Source organism: Aotus nancymaae, unplaced genomic scaffold (genome assembly GCF_030222135.1).
Source record: "Aotus nancymaae isolate 86718 unplaced genomic scaffold, 86718_ANA_hifiasm-v0.15.2.pri h1tg000077l, whole genome shotgun sequence".
Classification (NCBI taxonomy): domain Eukaryota; kingdom Metazoa; phylum Chordata; class Mammalia; order Primates; family Aotidae; genus Aotus; species Aotus nancymaae.
Window position 1 is genome coordinate 10,133,634 of NW_026988492.1, and position 13,565 is coordinate 10,147,198.

Sequence of the window (13,565 nt, forward strand, 5' to 3'; positions counted from 1 at the left end):
AATGAATCCACAGCTGGGCACAGTGGCTCATGCCTGTAATCCTATCACTTTGGGAGGCTAAGGAGGGAGGATCATTTGAGGCTGGGAGTTTGAGGTTACAGGGAGCTATGATTGAGATACTGTCTCTAAAAAATAAAAATAAAATTTAAAAATATGCATTTATACTTAAACCTTTTTTAAGAAACAAGCAACCTAAAAATCGATGTGATTTAAACATGTCTTTAAGTACAGAAATAGCTATATGAAACATTACTAAATCTATTTTTTAGTCTTTGAGAATCATTACCACATGATTAAAATAAAATAAGAAAAAGGAAACCAGAAAATAAAAATTAAGAAGTAACCAGAAAAACAGCTAAAAGAGTTAAAAGTGACTATCTCTGGAAAACAAAATTGGGAGTGAAGAGAGGTGAAGTGACGGGAGGGGTGTTTTTCTTTTAAAAACCTTTCAATCTGTTTGATTTTTTTTTTTTTTTTGAGATGGAGTCTCACTCTGTTGCCCAGGCAGAAGTGCAGAGGTGTAATCTCATCTCACTACAACCTTCACCTCCCAGGTTCAAGCAATTTCCTGCCTCAGCCTCCCCAGTGGCTAGGGCAACGGACATGCACCACCACACCCAGCTAATTGTTGTATTTTTTGATAGAGACAGGGTTTCAATATACTGGCCAGCCTGGTCTCAAACTCCTGACCTCAAGTGATTTGCCCACCTCGGCGGCCCAAAGTGCTGGGATTACAAGTGTGAGCCACCACGCCTGGCCTCAATCTATTTTAAACAAGTGTTTGCATTACCTTGATTTTAAAATGTATTTGAATAATTTTGACAGTGTTTCTGAGGATCAGTATATATCCAAGCCCGACCTTCCCACCTGCCACTGTGTCTTAGAATTGAAGCTAATCTTTTCAACGATGACTCTATTGTTTTGCAAGGTTTTGTACTGTCAAAAAAATATTTGATTACATTCAATACATACACTCTACCTAATTAGGCAGGAACGCAGACTAACACATTTTAGAAAGGTTTTTCTTTATAAAGTTGAAACAAAAAGAGATTGTGAGCCAGAAAATTAAATTAACCACAACATTCTCCAAGTATTCTGTTTGGTTTATAGGCCTTATGGTAAACCTCAATCAAACTAAAAATGCACCTCCCAAGTAACTGCTGCAAATTGATCGTTAAGATCATAGCCACCCGTGTTCAAAATACCAAGGGGACTTCCCGAGCAGCATGACTCTTAGAGTGGAGGGTACCATGGCATGAGCTGCTTCAAAAATGGACAAAATAATCTTATACATTTCCATGATAAAATTAAGATTTTCAACGGATTTAATGAATAAAAATGCCATACCTGAGAGAAAAACACTTCCAAGAAGATACTTTCAGGTAAGAATGCATTTGACATATGGTGTGAAGTTAACAGAGTTCTTGGTTGGTTGGTTTGGTGGGTGGGTGATTAACATTTTTGTTAAATTAAATCTTGCATTAAACGTAAGTAAGTTATCTAATGTGTAGTATTTGATCTGTTTTTTTTTTTTTTTTTTTTTTTTTTTTTGAGTCAGAGTCTCACTCTGTCACCCAGGCTGGAGTGCAGCAGTGTAGTCTTGGCTCACTACAATCTCGGTCTCCCAGGTTCAGGTGATTCTCCCGTCTCAGTCTCCTGAATATCTGGGACTACAGGCACCTACCACCACGCCCAGCTAATTTTTGTATATTTTAGTAGAGATGCAGTCTCACCAAGTTGGCCAGGCTGGTCTCAAACTCCTGACCTAGGTGATCCACCCACCTCACCTCCCAAAATGCTGGGATTACACTCGTGAGCCACTGCACCCAGTCATGATTCTTAAAATATTACATAAATCATAGGGATAAATGAAAGATCATCTAAAGAAAGAAAAACACCATTACATTGAAAGAATAGTCTCACCATTTAGTAAATTGGGATGGCATATTAATAGTCATATTTTAATTTGGTGGGGCAGCATTGACATGTCACTACTAATCCAATTAGTCAGTTTAAACTCATTAATAAGTTTAATCAGTTATTATTGCTTTATTAAACGACTATTTATTAAGCATCTATATGCAGGCATTATGCTAGTTTCTGGCAATGTGGTAGGAATCAAGATAAACATGATCCCCCACCTTGTGGAGATTAGAATCTAGTGGGGAAGACAGAGATCAAACAAGAATTCCAATACAATACAATCAGCGTGTATCAGTCCAGCCACACAATGTAAAGAAATACCTGAGACTGGGTAATTTATAAAGAAAAAAGATGTAATGGGCTCATAGTTCTGCAGCTGTATAGGAAGCATGATATTGGCATCTGTTCTGCTTCTGGGGAGGCTTCAGGAAACTTAAAATTATGGCAGAAGGCAGCCGGGTGTGGAGGCTCTTGCTTGTAATCCCAGCACTTTGGGAGGCTGAGGTGGGCAGATCACTTGAGGTCAGGAGTTTGAGACCAGCCTGGCCAACTTGGTAAAATCCCATCTCTACTAAAAATACAAAAATTAGCCAGGTGTGGTGGTGGATACCCATAATCCCAGCTACTCGGGAGGCTGAGGTGGGAAAATCGCTTGAACGCGGAAAGCGGAACTTGCAGTCAGCTGAGATTGCTCTCTATTGCACTCCAGCCTGGGTGACAGAGTGGTACCCTGTCTCAAAAAAAAAAAAAAAATCATGGCACAAGCAAAGGGAGAGCAGCACTTCACATGTCTGGAGACAGATATGGAGCAAGAGAAAGAGGGGTGGTGTCACACACCTTTAAACCAAATTTCAGGGCAACTCACTATCAGGACAACACCAAGGGGCATGGTGCTGAACCATTCAAGAGACCTGCCCATGTGATCCAGTCACCTCCCACCAGAGGCCCCGCCTCTAGCACTGAGGATTACATTTCAACGTGAGGTTTGGGCAGGGACACAGATCCTAAGCATATCACAGTGTTCTTAGGGGAGAAGTAGAGGAATGCCTTGAGAGCTTATTGCAAGGACTCTAACCCTCCCACTAAAAATACAGACCAGGCACCTCGAAGCCCTTTCTCTGGCCTACCCTCTTCATCTAGGTTGGCAATTCAAGAGCAAATCCTGACTCCCCAGGGATTTTGGTGGCTGTGCAAGAGTAAGGCTGTCACGGCCGAACCCATGATGCGTTTACCAAGCACAGTCTCTCTCCATTAGTGATGCAGTTCATGTTGCTTTGTTTTCCTGGTAAAAGCTTAACAAGCTTTGCCTCCCAAGGGAATGCTGGGGGTGGGGGGCCCTTGGCGGAATTATTGAGATGGGATGACTTTATGGATAGCTTGTCAGACAGGTCTAAGATAAGCTTGCTTCTAAGCTGAATGTAGATACTAATGTTCCACCAACTAATTCCAGGGAATGTGCTCAAATGAATCTCTAGTCCTTTGAATTAGATGGATGGGGAAGGACCATTTAAGCAAATTGTGAAATTCTAACTTTAAGCAAAAAAAATATGTGTATGTATCCTGTGAGTCAGATTGGCATCACATTCTAAAATATGGGTTTTGTTTATTTCAGAATGTTCTCATTGTTGAGGTAAGCTGGCATTTCCTTTGCTACACTTGGAGGTTGAAAGAACCTAACAGTGAGTAAGCTGTAAGCCTTGCTATCAAATTGACCAAGGATTTCTTGAGTTCCCACTGGGTGCATACTCTCCAAATGTAATGAATAGGGGCCAACTAGCATCCCTGGTTTCAAATAATGTAGAATAAAAGCTTTGCAACAATACTCGTGGACGACTTCATCCTTTTTTGTATCCAGTTCCACATATCCCTGTGTTGATTTTTATACCTCTTTGTGAATCAGACGAGTTTAAAGAAGAAGAAACTAGTTCACCAAACCAAGTTCATTTCACAGTAAAACCAAGGTTAGAACTCTGTTTACCCTGAATTCAGTGTTTTTGCTAAGGACATCTAATGATTTTGAGAATTCTCAAATACTTTCAGCATCAAAATCATAAACACAATCAATTAAAACTGGCGAGCTATGGGGAAAGCTACAGTTTTTTGTGTTTTTTTTCTTTTGTCTTTCTGTTAAAAAAGAGAGAAAAGACAATGTGTGAAGCCTGTGGCAGTGGTGGACAACCACAGCAAATGGCTGCGTTTCCTTCAGGAGCACACTTGTCTCATCAAACTGCAAAAAATTCAGGGGAACTGTTTTCAAGCTTTTGTTACACCATTGCCTGTGTGCGCCATGTGTATCTGCAGTTCTTGCTCCATGTAACCCACGGAGTAGACCCTCTCACCAAATGAATTGCCCAGCCCTGGCTACATTCAGACCTGTTGTTTTGATAATCAGCTCGCGACAGCTGATTCCTGTCCTTAGGACAATAAATCGCCGCTGCCCATTCTCCTCTAATTGTGCAGCAGCTCATCAGCAGAGATGAGCCTCAGCTCGCTGCAGCCGTGGACCCTCAGAATTCACAGGCTGTCACCAGCTGCTGTCCAGACACCTCTCACTTCCCAGCAATAGAATCCCCCATTGAGTGGAGGAGGACAAGGGGGAGGCATTTATCCATTCAGTGTATTCAGATGTACATATCCATGAAAATTCATGTGCCTTGTATTGTGTTACACAACCTCAGGGCCAAATTTAGTCCCTGAATGTGCATATACGAGTCCAAACGTACTCAGCGAGGAGTCCCTCATGCTGTCCAAAGGCTAAATTTGGCCCTTCCACACAGCTAAAGGATTCAAGGAGGAAAGAATCTCCAGTAGATTCCCCAAACTCAGCTTCCAGAAAGAAGTGCCTGTCTAAATAAAACATAACCAACTCGTCCTCCTACTTTGACTCCAAATTGGATGGCATTTTTAATTACAATGCATTATTAATCAGGAGTATCTCCCTGGATAAAAAGTCTGTGATGCTGCTCAAATGCATTGTGTTGAATGTATCTGTCCTTTCTGCAAAGGATGTCGTTGGAACTGGGAGGACCATGAACGCACTCCTCAGCAGTATAGAGAAATACAAGCCCAACATGATTAAGGTAGCCAGGTGAGTCGGATATTCATAGCATGGTGATTTCTGCTTTTCCAAGCAAGCCCAGAAGGGATGCTAACACAGGACGCTCTTTCTGAAGAGTATAATGTATTCCAAACTAGCGCCCTTTTCCCCTGGGGTATTACAGTTTGACCACACTGAAAAACAGCCCTTGACTGCTAGCCTAGAAGAAAGGGAAGAAGACGTGCTTTGCCGTGTTTCTGGGTTCCTTCATTAGCTTTACCGTGCCTTCATTAGCCGTTTCCAGGAACAGCTGGATGAGCCTCCCTGCAATTGCTTTGCCCTCTTCTTTTCTTTTTTTTTTTTTTTTGAGACAGAGTCTCGCTCTGTCACCCAGGCTGGAGTGCAGTGGCACAATCTCGGCTCGTTGCAACCTCCGCCCGCTGGGTTCAAGCAATTCTCCTGCCTCGGCTTCCCAAGTAGCTGGGACTACAGGCGCCCACCACCACGCCCAGCTGATTTTTTATATTTTTAGCAGAGATGGGGTTTCATCGTGTTGGCCAGGCTGGTCTTGAACTCCTGACCTCAAGTTATCTGCCCACCTCAGCCTCTCAAAGTACTGGGATTACAGGCATGAGCCACCGTGTCTGGCCCTTTTTTTTCTTTTGTTAGGAGACAGGGTCTTGCTCTGTTGCCCAGGCCAAGCTGGAGGGCAGTGATTCGATCATAGCTCACCACAGCTTCAAACTTTTGGGCTCAAGTCATCCTCCCACCTGAGTAGCTAGGACAGCTATGTTTTTTTGTTTGTTTTTTTGAGACAGAGTCTTGCTCTGTCACCCATGCTGGACTGCAGTGGTGTAATTTCGGTTCACTGCAAACTCAGCCTCCCGGGTTCAAGTGATTCTCCTGCCACAGCCTCCCATGTAGCTGGGACTACAGATGCACATCACCATAACCAGCTAATTTTTGTATTTTTAGTAGAGACTGGATTTCACCATGTTGGCCAGTCTGGTTTCAAACTTATGAGCTCAAGTGATCTGCCCTCCTTGGCCTCCCAAAGTGCTGGGATTACAAGCATGAGACACCCTGCCTGGCTGACAACTAACTTTTCAAAAAATTTTTTATATTTTATTTATTTTTTGAGACAGGGTCTCGCTCTATCACCTAGACTGGAGTATAGTAGCACAATCATGGCTCACTGCAGCCTTCAACTCCTGGGCTGAAATAATCCTCCCACTGCAGCCTTCCAAGTAGCTGGGACTACAGGCATGTGCCACCATGCCCAGCTAATTTTTAAAATTTTTCTGTAGAGACAGGGGTCTCACTATATTTCCCAGGCAGGTCTTGAACCTCTGGGCTCAAGTAATCCTCCTGCCTTAACCTCCCAAAGCACTGGGATTACAGATGTCGCCACTGTGCCTCATCTACTGTCTTCTTTTTATCCAGAACCATCTATATAGTGCCACAGTAGCAAAATGTATTTCAAGTATATATTTTAATGATGCTTGATTCTATTTACAGTTCATAGAGATTTGATTGGGATCACTAAAGCATTTCTTTTTTAATGGTAGTTTGTTGGTGAAGAGACAACCCAGAAGTGATGGCTTTAGACCTGACTGTAAGTGTTTTCTTGGTTTTTTGTTTGTTCGTTTTATGCTTGTATTGTTTCATTTTATGTTTAGGAATCTTTTGTTTCCTATTTGACAGCATTGCATGTGGAGTGGAAACTGCGTTGGGCTGACAGTCCCACAGATTCCTCATGGTCTCCCCCACCTTAGTAGGGAAAACAGAGCCCTTTAAAATGAGGGTCTTCGGTGTTCTAATTTGCATCTTTCACAGGAACTCTGTTCTGTGCATTGGGTATTTTTATTTGTATGTTTCACACGGCACCTTCACTGCAGAGAAGTCAACTGAAAAGTTTCAGGGAGTAGAGAAAGACCTGACCCCGCTGGACTGACTCAGACACATGGCATCCCACCTTGGCCTCTGGACTGACTCAGACACATGGCATCCCACCTTGGCCTCTGTTCTCACCAGTCAGACGAGGAGAGGTGCTCTAGGGGTTTAGAGGGATTCTCATGCCATCATTAGGAACTGTTACCAGACGATGCACAATGGTGACCTTTAGCAAGCCTGAATTTTAATGCACAGAAGGGGAAATCTAAGACAGCTTCCCACCACCTCCAAACCAAAGCTCCGTAACACAGAGAATTAGCAGAGCAGATATCTCTAGACATAATCTTCACACTTGACTTCAGATGTGTGTTCTGCGGGGCTTCCTCATCTAGTACACTCTCCTCCCTTCTCCCCATAATAAGCTCGGTTCCAACACCAGGAAGGATAAACACGCAGCCTGATTATTTATTATTCTAACACTAGAGGCAATTTTTTTCACTTGCATAGGCAGACTTCAGCTTGATTTTTATAACTTACATTTGCTCCAAAGCCCCTGGGACAATTTGGCTACAGTTCTCTTCAGCAAGCTGAACAAACATTAGCGAAAGAGAAGCACAGTATGGATGGGTGACAGGCCAGCGACATTTAGCCAGTGACTCTACATTCTAAAAACAAGTTTCATTCGTGTGTCGGATGTGTTCACTCTAGACCATGTCAGTTCTGGGCAGAGAGACCCAATCGCATGTATTACTAGTATCAAAGATATAATCTGGATGAAGTGAAGGTTGCATGAGGTTACTAAGCAGAAACTGTCTAAGGAAATAGTACAGGATACTCAATGTATAGATAAGATTTTAACTGAAGTTGAAAACCATTTTCTTCAAACATATCCGATTAATGACAAATTTCTTATATCACTTATAATAACAACAGTAATAAAAGAATAGCAGCTAACACTAAGAAGGGTTGTGATGTGCCAGACTATTCTAAGAGCTACACAGAGATGAGCTCATTTCATCTTCACAATAGCTCTCTAAAGGTGGGAGCTATTGTTATACTTATTTTACAGAAGAGGAAATTGAGCACAGCCAGTTTCAATAGCTTGCCAAGGTCTTGTAGCTGTGTCAGGTGAGTATTAAGCCCAGGCAATCTGGTTCCAGTCACCGCCCTGACTCTTGGACTAGATCTGCAAGTAACATGTGCTATTTCAAATGTAAGTGTAGGAGCTGCCCGCATTTCGCAGCTAAAGATAGGTCACTTTGATTCCTGATTGTCCTACTGATCTATCGTCCTTCTTTTCTGCTATGACATCGCAAGGTTTGGTCTTCTGAATAGGCGCTGGGCTCTCATTTTCCCAGTGTGATTTGCCCTGCCTAATGGAAGGATTGCATTGCTCCCTGTCAAGTCATTATTACAACCCTGCTTACAAACAGGGTTTCTTGGGATTTGCTCATATATTTTTTTTCTTTTTCTTTTTCTTTTATTTATTTATTTATTTTTTGAGATGGAGTCTTACTCTGTCGCCCAGTGCAGTGGCGCAATCTCGGCTCACTGCAACCTCCACCTCCAAGGTTCAACCAATTCTCCTGCCTTAGCCTCCCAAGCAGCTGGGACTACAGGCACCCGCCACCACACCCAGCTACTTTTTGTATTTTCAGTAGAGATGGGGTTTTACCCTGTTGGCCAGGCCTGTCTTGAACTCCTGACCTCAGGTGAGCCAACCACCTCCGTCTCTCAAAGTGCTGGGATTACAGCCATAAGCAACCACGCCCACCCTTTTTTTTTTTTTTTTTTGAAATGGGATCTCACTTTGTTGCCTAGGCTGATCTCGATCTCCTCAAGCCTCCTGCCTCAGCCTTCTGAATAGCTGGGACTGCAGATGCACCCCCGGCTTCACATTCTTTAGCTCAGAGTCTCTGTTCCTTCTTTCTCTCTAGATTTATGAGGCTTTTTTTTCATTTGTGTTCCTTTCTCCTGATTCTTCATTTTATGCTCAATGTAACTTCTGACATCTTCTGCTCTTCCTTCTCCTCTCTGATTCTTTTTTTCAAGAAACTCTGCAGTTTGGAGGAATCAAACAGGCTTCCTGGGAAGGAGCTCCATAATGCAACCCCCTAGAAAACAAGTCCCTCACCTCCAGTACTTTCTGTAAGCAGGAACAGTTGTTTTCTTCTTATGAAAGCATCATTGGTCATAGTCACCATGGAGATAACTTTGCCCAGGCAGTTCCATTCAAAGTAAGCAGTTAAATCTCTCACCTATAATGCTGTAATAAACAAACTTGTAAGATTCCAAAACACTGAAAAAGTTTGAAAATCATTTGACCAATGCCCCTTTATTCTGTTTCAAGACCTCTGAAGAAGGAGAGCTATCGTCTGTTCCTTAAGAATTCTCACCGATAAGTATTAGCCAGGCATAGTTGTGCATGCCTGTAGTCCCAGCTACTCAGGAGGCTGAGGTGAGAGGATCAGCTGAGCCTGTGGATGTAGAGGCTGCAGTGAGCCACGATCACACCACTGCACCTCTGCCTGAGCAACAGAGTGAGACCCTTTCTCAAAAAATAGCCAAGTGCAGTGATTCACGCCTGTAATCCCAGCACTTTGGGAAGTCGAGGCAGATGGATCACTTGATGTCAGGAGTTTAAGACCAGCCTGGCCAATATGGTGAAACCCTGTCTCTACTAAAAATACAAAACTTAGCTGAGCATGATGCCTCATATCTGTAATCCCAGCTCCTCGGGAGGCTGAGGCAGGAGAATCGCTTGAACTCATGCCACTGCACTCCAGCCTGGGTGAAAAAGCAAGACTCGGTCTCAAAGAAAAAAAAAAGAATCCTCTCAGATAAAAATCATCATGTTTTCAATGAATTCTTCTTTTGCTTATTGTAAGTACCTTGAACCGTGCATAAATCCATTTCCTCTCATTCTGCCCTTGATAGAGAGCTCATTAATGTCCTCTGCATCATGAACCCAAAGACCAGCATTAACGTAAACTTCACATTCTCTTCCTCAAGTTGAACAATCCTCTTGCCTTTCATCTTTTGTCCAGGTTTTGCTTTCCAGCCCTTTAAACAGCCAAGACACTGAGTACAGCGGGAGAATTGCTTTCTAGTTGCTGTGGCCCGCACACCTGTTCACATAATGCAGCATCGTAACGCCTTCGGCTTGAACTTTCCTTTGTGTTGTTGAGAGTGTTTCCTTTGGCATCGTATCACTGCAAACTGCTTGCTTTAGAACACCAGGGCCACGTGACTCACTTATGCATATTTCTTGTTATGCACTGGGCTTCCTGAGGCCTTTCTCAACTCTCCATGCTGGATCGGTCACTCTTCATCGTAGCCTGGCTTGTTTGCTTTCCCTCCTTCCTCCCGAGTACTCCTTCTGGTCCAGGTCCCTCTCGGGCTCATCCTGTGCATTGCTCACCATTTCTCACTCCCTCCTGCCTCAATGAAAGGTCCTCGAGTTTGACTGCCGACAGCAGCATATGGTGCATTTACATAATCTAAATTTTGTTCCTTTTTTTTTTTCTCTCTTTCTCTCTCTGCTAAGATGCTGGATTTGAGATTCCAAACTTATTTGTGGTGGGATATGCCTTAGATTACAACGAATACTTCAGAGATCTGAATGTAAGTCTTGCATGCAAACCCTAACCCCCCTTTTTATAAGAACTTAACAATTTAATAAAGTATTGAATGCATGCTAGTGATGTCTGCTATTGATCATCTTCTAAGGACTTCTATGTGTCAGGACTATGTGAACACGTTGCATCCATACTCCCAATTAAGTCCCACTACTATTCTGCAAGGTAGGTATTAGGATGATGGAGGCAAATTACTATTATCTCTATTTTGTGCTAAAGACATAGGAAGCTAAAAGCAGAACTATGGTTTGACACTGATTCTTCTCCATAGTCATTGACTGTGCCCAACCAACCATAACAATAGCCAATATTCTGTCCACTGGTTTGTGTCTGTGCTTGAACTCTAGGAGGTTTCAATTACAGTGGCATGCAGCTCATAACGGTTCCCTCTTTGGGGTAAAGAAGCTCAACACGCAAACGTGGACCCCCAGTGTGGACCCCAGCTGTGTGACCCCGACCCACACTGCATGATCTAGAGGTAGACAGCTTCCCCAAAGTGGACCAATCAGTCTTTCTCTCTCCTGGAAATTAGAAACTTAAACCAAAAGTCACAGAGACTGAGCATGTTCAGACTTCAGCCACTAGGACGGCACCATGGGCGAAAGTCTCTGCAGCTGCCCTTGTTCCTGCCTTCTAGCTGCTTCACTGCCCAGCTCATCCTTGGATTCTGAGAGCTACCCCTGTATTCTACCAATAAATTCCCCCTCCCCGCTTTTTAAAGACACAGGGTCTCGATCCAGGGTCTCACCTAGGCTAGAGTGCAGTGACTCAGTCATAGCTCACTGCAGCCTTGAAGTCCCAGGCTCAAGCAGTCCTCCCACCTCAGCCTCCTGAGTAGCTGGGACTACAGGTACACACCACTATGCCTGGCTAATATTTTTACTTTTTGTAGAGATGGGGGCTTGCTATGCTGTCCAGGCTGGTCTCGAACTCCTGGCTTCAAGCGATGCTCCCACCTCTGCCCCCCAAAGTACTGGGATTACAGATAGGGGCCACCATGCCCAGCCAAATCTTCTATTTTGCTTACATTAGCCTGGCCCCGTTTCTGTTGCTTTCAATCAAAATATTCCTAACCCATTCCTTGTCGCCCAGAAAGGGTTGAATAAGAGCCCGTGTTGTGCTTGCCACTGTTATTTCTCCATTCACCCAGTTGTCATCTTACCAGTAGGAGACTTCTGTTTCTAGCAGGGCTAAACATACTGCTCCCTCAGCATTTCTGGGTTTTAGGGACCTGGGGAGCCAGCTTCAGAATAGGGCTCCAAACTAAAACCACAAAGAACCTTTTGTGAAGCATTTGAATGGGTCTCTTTAGATTTTACCCACACATATAAATACACACATTTATATTTAAATGATCAATAGCAAATTACAGGACGGTATTTGTTTATTACAGCATCACATTTTCTATGTCTCATATTTCGTAAAGAAACTGATGGGGGCTTTATTGTTTCAGCACATATGCGTGATCAACGAGCACGGTAAAGAAAAATATCGAGTCTAAAAACATGAATTCTCAGCACCGGAGTCCCAGATACCATCATACATACGACTGTACTCGGGAAGCCAGCTGTCAAGTTTCTCTCCCCAGGCGTCTTCACTCAGCAGGATATAAAAGAAAAAAATGTTCTAATGAGAGCGCTTTCTTTTCTGAGGTTAATATAAAGAGTATCAAAGGTTTTTAAGGAAAAGAAAGCAGTGCTTTTATTTGACTTGTTCCAAACTAAACACTCCGCCTTGTGACTCAGCAATACTGTCTACTTTCGAACTCCTGAGCTCCGCCTTCCTTTGTTTTGATTCAGTCATTATGTTTGATTACGATTCCCAGGAATACCCCCACCTAGTTACTCAAATATTTTCCGCTTAACTTTGTATACTCTATTTCGGTAATAAGCTTACAATATTAAGAAGCTGGGGACCTTTTTTTTAACTGAAGCCTTGAGCCCCATATAGCAGGAATGCAACTACTAATAGATTCCTGTATTTTAAAAGGAGGGAAAGGACAATTTAATATCAATTTCTGTTTGCGCATTTCTGACAGGCTGTTATTATCCTCTTCGACAAAGCCTTTCTGAAACTCAGTGTACAATGAATCTTAATGATGTTATGAAACGGGTTTTGCTCAGGGCTCTTGATTGGAGCTTCCGGTATGTGATGAAGGTATGTCATGTATGCATGGATGTACTCAACTGTGTTTAATTCTCTGAATTTTAATTAGAAAAAAATACAATGGCAGCGAGGCCCTGGTTTCTAAGCTGTATCCTTTTATTCATGTGGGACATGAGCAAATGGCAGAATTAAGGGCGAGTGCTTTCAATGCTCCAAATTAAGCAAGTATAAATTTTACCTCTTATTTGCATGAAAGGACAAGACACTGCTATGTTCTGCCATAAATGTGAAGACAGAGGATGAATTATTTTTAAAAATCTCTTTAAAAGACTGATCACAAAATCCAAAGTGCTACAAGAAACAAGCATACTTAAGAAAGTTTTTCGTGAATCACGTTTTTTCCAATTTCTCCGTTTTATGAGACGTTTCCTAATTCATGGGGATTTTAATTGAAAATAAACGTGAGTGCCAATAGAGCTGGTTTCTTCTCACTTCCTACAAAATGCAAATGCAAAATAAATAACTAAGCAGCTTATGTTTGGTTCTGAACCGTATGTGGCGTATTGTTATTAGGTTCTAGCTTCCTTTAAACTAATAAAGAATAAAACAAACTTTTTACATTTTATCACTGCTTACTGTTTTTCTTCCTGCCTTCATATTTTTAAAATACGTTCAGCCATTAAAATGTACGTGAGTCAGTAGCTTAAGCATACGACTGCCTGTACCTATCCGGTGGCTTTATTTTTGTTAACTTGGATGAACTCCAGGGTATGTACTAGTATAACCGAATGATTAAGCCTGGCTCAATCTGCTGCCTTTTTTCTCCCTAAGCTTGTTTGTAAGAACAAAGAATTTTAGTTGTAAAAGAAGATTTTCCAGCATATCTTTGTTTCGCTCAGAAAAGAAAACAAGCCACACCCCTATATCCCAAGGGATAAGTCAGCAAAAGGAATCTCTTCTAGCTTTGT

The 13,565-nt window shown here is 42.5% G+C and overlaps 1 protein-coding gene across 4 annotated transcripts in view; it reads left to right on the forward strand.

Moving 5' to 3' along the window:
* Positions 1-13,222, forward strand: part of PRTFDC1 (phosphoribosyl transferase domain containing 1) — a 93,013-nt gene extending 79,791 nt beyond the window's left edge. For 3 of the 4 annotated variants that reach the window (XM_064368589.1, XM_064368592.1, XM_064368590.1), the window contains 5 exons: positions 3,536-3,553; positions 4,929-5,011; positions 6,529-6,575; positions 10,401-10,477; positions 11,945-13,222. In XM_064368589.1, coding sequence (XP_064224659.1) covers positions 3,536-3,553; positions 4,929-5,011; positions 6,529-6,575; positions 10,401-10,477; positions 11,945-11,992 — 273 coding nt within the window. In that variant the 3' untranslated portion in view covers positions 11,993-13,222. Of the gene's footprint in view, positions 1-3,535; positions 3,554-4,928; positions 5,012-6,528; positions 6,576-9,584; positions 9,737-10,400; positions 10,478-11,944 lie in introns of all 4 variants that reach the window. The other variant, XR_010339546.1, reaches the window with a different exon arrangement.
* The last annotated feature ends 343 nt before the right edge of the window (positions 13,223-13,565 follow it).